This window comes from Gossypium hirsutum, chromosome D08, assembly GCF_007990345.1.
Source record: "Gossypium hirsutum isolate 1008001.06 chromosome D08, Gossypium_hirsutum_v2.1, whole genome shotgun sequence".
In the NCBI taxonomy this organism is placed as follows: Eukaryota; Viridiplantae; Streptophyta; class Magnoliopsida; order Malvales; family Malvaceae; genus Gossypium; species Gossypium hirsutum.
The window spans coordinates 48,802,154-48,810,067 of NC_053444.1; the positions used below are offsets into that span (position 1 = coordinate 48,802,154).

A 7,914-nucleotide genomic window follows, 5' to 3' on the forward strand; every position below is an offset into this window, starting at 1 on the left:
GGGATGCAATGGTCGTAAACCGTCGGTTGGTGAGGTCAATGAACGTGGAAATATATTCACGACGATTGGAAATGTTTCGAGTTACTGAGAACATCAGTCGTCGACCTAGGTCCTACGGAGTTGATCTTCGAAACAGACGGTGCGAGTGCAGGAAGTTCGAAACACTTTATTATCCCTGTGCGCATGTCGTCGCAGCGTGTGTTAAAGTCAACCTTGATGCTGAACAATATGTTGATGATGTGTACACGCTAGAGCGTACATTGCGTGTCTGGGAGAATGAGTTCCCCATCCTGCCGGACCTATCTACGTAGGAGGTGCCGCCGATCACTTTCGAGCTTGTCCCAGACAGAGGGCTTCGGAGGAATCCAAGGGGTCGTCCGTAGTCAAGCAGAATCCGTAATGAGATGGACATTAGGGAGAAATTTGACAGAAAGCGTTGTGGAATATGCAGGTTAAGTGGTCATAGCCGAAACAAATGCTCTAACCGAAACTTTCATGTTGGGCAGTCGTCGGGATCGGGTCGAAATTAAGCTAATGCTGTAAAATTTTTATGTATATTGTTATAAAAGGTAATTTTATTAATAATAAATTTTTTTATTCGGCTAATGCTTACGCTTAAATTGTATCCAAATTGTTTGCAGATTAAGTTAAAAATACCATGTGCACATTTGGAATTATTAAGATTATATCGACAATAGAGGCATTCATAATTTGATTGAGCTTTAATATAATGAAAAAATAGAATAATGGATATTTATACATAAAATTCAGAAGTAAGCAAAAACTAAAATACAAATATTAAATTTATACAAAAAGTACCCTAAATCCCTAAATTTGATGGTTCGATGGTGTTGTCCAGGGGGTATACTTACGCAGAGGTCGACGCTCACAGCCTGGGCGACGACTAACATACTCATCGTCCACAGGTGGGGGCGTGGAAAACATAGAGGAAAGGTCCTGTTGCTCGTTCGCCGCCGACGAACTTGAACCATCATGAGTCCCATAATGCTGCAGATACGTGTCGGACGGGCCGGGCATGCCGTACTGCGGCCGGGGGGATCCAAACAGTTCAAACTCGTAGGCGTATTCGCCCTTTGCGAAGCTCGGATAATATTCACCGCCCACCAAATCTGGATGATAGCCATGTGAATCCACATTTGACTGTGATTGTCCGGGATCTGCCTGTTGCGGAGAATAATATGCCGTCGGATCCGGATCCAGCGCGCTGGCTGCGTTCGATCCCCAAACTTGCTGCAAGTAGGGAGGAATTACAGTCGATTGCCCTCCAAGTAAATACGGCTTCCCGCAGCTATGGTACCATTGTGTATACTCCAATGATGGTTGCATGTCGGTAGTCATAACCATCTGAGGAATTCGGTGCAATCGATCGTTCCACAGTGCGACGTATTTTTGGTACTTAATTCCCTAGTCCAATTGAACTCTTCCTCTCTTTGTCAAGCCGTGATCATCCCCCAACTGACACGATGGATCCGGGATAGGTTGGATGCAGCCAAATTGCCGAAGCACCCGATCGTCGTGATACCACTCGACGACGTTGAAATTTATAATTGGTGTGTTAGTACACCATATGTGGGAACCAACGAGTGCAGACGAGGGTACAACATTTGTAATTTCTGGCCTCCGGTATGGCATCCATATAAACTGCATGAATAATAACATTGTAACGAGTTCGACTGATAACATGTGAATAAGATATAGAAATAGAATAGATGTTAGAAATATTAGAATAGCAGCTTACCCCTTCTCGGGCATGCTGTTCAATCCTGAGGCGGTATATCGGGACATCACTCGACTTCTCGATGCCTGGACAGGTCGTCCACCTACAAAAAATAGTATAGGGTTTAGGGTTGGTAACATTACCATATATATTATGACTACAAATAATGACAATTTATATTTTATCACCTGAGTTGCAGTAGATATAGATAGGGCTGGTGACTAATGCGTGCCAAAAACGACATCTGGTAAAGTGCCCATGATTGCAGCAGTATGAGGCATCCGCCGATGTCTTTAACTTGCGGCTCTGTCGCCCGAAAAAGCTCCCGGTACAGCGTTGCTAGAACGGCGGAACCCCAGCTATACGACCTAGCAGTGGAGAAATCAGCTAGCAGGGGCAAGTACGACAAATGCGCACTGTCACCGTTTGCATCAGGCATGAGTACTACCCCTATCATATGCATGATGTACGCTCGAGCAATGCACATCAACTCACCTTCAGTGGCGGTCACTGATAATCCACATATTTTGGCTTTTAGCCATGTAAATTTTATGCCGAAAAAATATTTATCACCATCCTCTGGTGACTCTCCTAGGAGTTGATAGCAAACTGCAGCCGGATCGGTGAATGAAGATACTCTCGTTACGGGACTCCTGTCAATTGGGAGCCCAAGCTGCATTGCAACATCCTCCAAAGTCACTGTGCACTCCCCGCACGGAAAATGGAAAGTATGGGTCTCCGGACGCCACCGCTCCACAAGCGCAGATAATAAATCAAACCGCAAGTCGGAGGACCGGATCAATGCTACTGACGCAAATCCGGCTAGCTCCAAGTACGGCATAAATCGTGCATCCGGAGCTATCTTTAAAACACTCACTTGACCCCTTAATACTCGGAACGAGTCCTGATAGTGTAAAATTACAGAAAAATATTACGATAACATAATTTATTTGTATATACTGCGTATATCGTTTTTAAATAAGTAGAAGTCCTAATTAACAAATAATAAATCATACCTCGTTATTAGCTGCATCAGATATGTGTCTAATATCACTTCGTATCAATCGAGCCATTGCGATGCCTGCAAGTTGAACAAAAAATTAGTAAAAAAATCTTACTTCAGCCATTTATTCGTATTTTTTTCTCCGCATTTTATTACTTTAAAAAATATCATAATATCTAATTTTATAATTTTATATTATTTCAGTGCATAATGTTTGAAATTTATTACTCTAGTGTGTTATTTAAATTAATTTGGTGTAAAAAATAACCCTAACCCATGCCCTTTGCTCGTATTATTTTCTCGATTTTTATTACTTTAAATAAAAATATATTATTCTCGTATTTTATTGTTTTATATTATTTCAGTACATTTTCTTTGAAATATTTTGTATTAATTATTTCTAAATTTTATAAAAGTTAGTAATACACTCTTACTTCTGCCATTTGTTCGTATTTTTTTCTCCGCATTTTATTACTTTAAAAAATATCATAAACTTAGTCTTTTATAATTTTACATTATTTCAGTGCATCATGTTTGAAATTTATTAATTTAGTGTGTTAAGTGAGAATAAAAGAAAATAATAAATAAGGAGGGATTAAAAGGTAATTAGCCACATATTTGTGCCGCCTTTTTTTCCCCTCCATCACCCTTTTTTTTCCTCTATTATTTTGGTAAATAAAGAAAAATTTTATAATATTTTGGTATTTTTTGTAATATTTTGCTAAAAAACCCGCAATAAACTCTTTCCCCTGCGCTTTGGTCGTATTATTATTTTCCCGATTTTTATTACTTTCAATAAAACTATATTATTTTCGTATTTTATTATTTTATATTATTTCAGTACATTTTGTTTCAATTATTTGTATAAATTATTTCTGAATTTTAAAAAAATTATTAATACACTCTTACTTCGGCCATTTGTTCGTATTTTTTTATCCGCATTTTATTTTTTTTAAAATATCGTAATTTTTTATTTTATAATTTTACATTATTTCAATTTATTATGTTTGAAATCTATTACATGTGCATTTTTCACATTTTCCCGCATTTTATTATTTTCGATAAATATACAATTCCCGTTTTTTCTTTTCGGATTTTATGTTTTCTTAAACATACTTCTTTGTCATTTTACTTTTAATGCTATTTTCCTAAAATTTTAATTTCAAATTCCTAAGTAAATTTCATAAAAAAAATCTCTAATCAACATACAATGTACATTCCATTATTTTTTCATTCTAAATATATTTCATAAAATATATATGCTAAATAAAATAATAAAATAACTATAATGTACATAACATAAATTTTAAATACACAAATATTACAAAAAAATTAAATTTATAAATAAAATTACCTTTTTTTTCTTTTTTTTCCTTCCTTCCCTCTTCTTCTTTTTCTCTTCTCCTTTCCTTTTCTTTCCTTCTTTCTTTCCTTTTTCTTCTCTTTTCCTTTTCTTCTTCTTCTTTCTTTCTTTTTTTCTTTTCTCCTTTCCTTTTCTTTCTTTCCTTCCTTTTCTTTCTTTCCTCTCATTTCTTTCTTTCTTTCTTTCTTTCTTTCTTTCCCTCTCCTTCTGCCCCCCACCACCGACCCCCTATTATTAACTGGTGTCGCCAATGGTATTGGCACCATTGGTGCCGCCAATGGTTTTGGCACATTTGGTGCCGCCAATCCCATTGGCGTGACCAGTAAACCATCACATCGATCTGATTTTTTTCAGGTTTTTTTTGGTTTTTTTATATATTTTGGTAAATAAAAAAAAGTTATAATATTTTGGTAAATTTTTATTTTTTTATAATATTTTTATAAAAAACCCATCAAATTGCTTAGTGCTTTACCTTTTTGATTTAATCATGTTACCCACAAAAGTTACAACTTTATTTAAAGTCACCCTTCTGCAACAAAAGTGCATTCCCTCTTAATACATATCTAAAAATAGAACGTCGGTAATGACAATATATCGCGAAGAAAAGAGAAATAAAAATAAATAACACACAGATTTTTACGTGGAAACCCTTTCGGGAAAAAAACCACGGGTAGAGGAGAGGAAAATTCACTATATTAAATTCGAATGATTACAAAAGGAGTTTCGACTACATCTATTTATAGGTTGAAAAGACTTAATTCTAATCAAAGCTAAATTTATTATGCTAATAAATGCTAAATATATTATACTCATCAATACAAAATCTTTTAGAAAGAAGATATATTTTGTTTAACTTGACTTGCAAACAATCTCTTCAAATTTGAGTCACACAACTCTAACAACATAAATATATTTTTATGCTTTTGTGCATAAAATTAAAATAAACCAAAATATCAAATAATCTATTGAAATTTATTAAATTGATTTATTTCTATCATTTTGTTTGGCTGTAGTTTTTTATTAGTATTATAGTTGGGTTTTAACATGTTTATTTAAATGATTTGTAACAAATTCATACACTCTGTTGTAATATTGTTACATACAATAATCAAGTAATAAATTAAATAATTGATTTAATACTTAAACTAATCCTAATTAAGGGTGTTGGATAAATTATAAAAAAAATTTCATTTCGTTCAACATTTAATTATTTAAATTTATTTGATAATCATTTTAATTTTTCATTTAATATAAAATTTTCAAAAGAAAGTGTTGAATAAACTTATCACTTAATATAGGAAAAATTAAGTTGATTTTATTTTATTAAAAATCAAAATAAACTATTCTTTAAAAATAATATATTCAAATTACCATATTTATCTTTCATCTAAAATAATATAAAATATTATATTAATAAGATTAAATTAAAAATAAATAATCTTTAAAATTCTATATTTATTTTTATCAAACAATGTAATTATAATCCGTATCTATATTTACTAATTTACCAAATAAATTTTTAATATAAATTCAGCACTTATAAAATTAAGTAATAAAAATTCAATATTTAATTTTTCAATAAATAAATTTTCAATTTATAAAACACACCTTAACTAATTAGAATAAATCGGAAATAAAAAAACCTTGTAAACCTAAAAAAATATTAAAAAGATAAATTCTTATTCCGTGTAAGTAAAAAACCAAATGGTTAATAAAGTTTATTAAAAACTGTTGAACGACAATGTTTATTTTAGCGTGCTTTTTTTATTTTAATTGTTTGGCCCTTCATGTTTTTATAGATTTTTGTTATTATTTAACTCATTTTACCAAAGATCAATTGAATAAATTTATAAAATTTGATGTATAATTGTGTTAATACTTTTTTTGTTGTAACATTTAGATTATATAAGATATTGAATGGTAGAACGAATGTGGTTCGCATCAAACAAAATGTAAGAGAAGCTAAAATAAGGGTGTTTCATATCGTGACTGGTGCAGATAGCTGCTAAACTGATAATTTGAAAGATTTTGGGGTTGAGTTTTAGAGTATAGACTGTGTCAATGGCCTCACCCTTACCCCCAATGTTGAGGAGGTAATTTCCAAAATGAGGGTGGTTGGCGATGGGTCCCAACCATTGAATTCCTTACTTTTAAGTGTCCTGATAGGTGGCAAGTGTCAACATAAGCTATTAGTGGAGTCAACTTGAAAGGACTGGATAAGACACTCATTAAGTCTGGATGTGATAGATTAAAGGATGTTGTCAAGAACTCAATCCCTATATATCTTCTAAGGATTGTGTAAGGCTATTACGAAAATATGCAGTTACCATGCTTAGGTGTTGTGTTGATATTGTAATAGGCCCAATTTGCCCGGTCCCAGAAGAACAAATAAAAAATTACAAATATAAAAAAAACCAAATAAATAAATAAATTAAACAAAAGTCCACTATTAATCAACACAGCCCAGTAACTAAACCCAATTAGCCTAAGCCCAATACCCATAGCCCAATCATAACGCAGCCCAAAACGAAAATCAGAAACAGAAAACCCTAGAAGATTCATGCGCTGCAGCCAAACCTTCCGCGTGTGACCAGCCTCCGTACGCTCCGAGCCACTCCCCACGCACGTAGCACCACTCACACGAGCCCCCGTACACCGTACCTGCAAATAGAGCCAAACAACGCAACAGACAGAACGAAAAAAGAAAGAAACGAAATAGCAGAGAGGATTTTGTATTTTTCTTTTTATTTTATTTTATATTTTGTATTTTCGGCTATATATAAAGCCAAATACAACATTATAAAAGGGGGAGATATTGAATATAAAAAAACAGAAGATTTGAGAGATTTTTTCTTCTTTTCATTTTTTTACTGTTTTCTTTCTCTTTTTACTTCTTTGTTACGAACACACACACATGCATACTTGAATACAAAAACAAAAAAAGTTCAAAGAAATCGAAGCAAAAAAATAGAAGTTTGAAGGTGATTTTTTTTTTGGATCATCGATTTGTTCGTTTACTTAGAGTGATAATAGAAATAAAAGGAAGGGAGTGTACCTTCTTGGGAATGTGGCGCCGGACCTCGCTCGCTTCGTCGAAATCGAAGACTGAAGGGGGGCGAATTAGTTTTGCGGCAGGAGGGTAGAGGCTAGAGGCTAGGGTATGTCTTCAACAGACTATTTTTTAGGGTTTCGACAGGGGCCTTTTATAGTGCGTAAAACGGCACCGTTTAGGGCCTATTTTAGTGGCCCTTAAACGGTGTCGTGTTGGCCGATTAACCCCAGCAACCCGCGTGGTGACCCGACCCGGGGATAGGATCCGCGCGTTCTGGTTCATTGATTATTTGCCCAACTAGTCCTCCCTTGTTTTATATTGTTTTAATCCGATTTTTTTAATTTATACTATACTTTTTATTATGAATTTATTTTAATCTAAGATCAAACAGTGGCGTTTTTGTTCTCTAGATTTGAACTCTTGAGGTTGTGCGCTTAATTGTTACTTTAGTCCTTAGTTTTGGATTGATTGTAAATTTAGTCCTTTGAATATTGCAATTTTAATTCAATCATTTTTATTTCATTTAATCTTGTAAATGTTTATTGTTTTTAAGTTAATTAAACCTTTTATTATTATTATTACTATTATTTTTGTATTTTAAATTAAGTTTCGATTCAAATTTAGTTTTTAATAATATAATTGTAAATTGGATTAGTATCTATTTTAAATTTATTTATAGTATATTTTAACATTCATTTTACATTGTTTTTTTAATTTGATTAATATCATTCTAAGATGCGATGTATTATTATTTTAAA

General features: G+C 33.2%; 1 protein-coding gene across 1 annotated transcript; it reads right to left on the reverse strand.

Annotated features, from left to right (window-relative positions):
• Window positions 1-1,425: 1,425 nt before the first annotated feature.
• On the reverse strand, window positions 1,426-7,438 carry LOC107899924 (serine/threonine-protein phosphatase 7 long form homolog). The gene is made up of 6 exons (XM_016825659.2): window positions 7,382-7,438; window positions 6,603-6,765; window positions 2,755-2,819; window positions 1,927-2,642; window positions 1,760-1,841; window positions 1,426-1,662 (listed from the first exon to the last, which is right to left on the reverse strand). Exons 1-6 carry the CDS (start codon window positions 7,436-7,438, stop codon window positions 1,426-1,428), a joined length of 1,320 nt encoding a protein of 439 aa, XP_016681148.1.
• Between the last annotated feature and the right edge of the window lie 476 nt (window positions 7,439-7,914).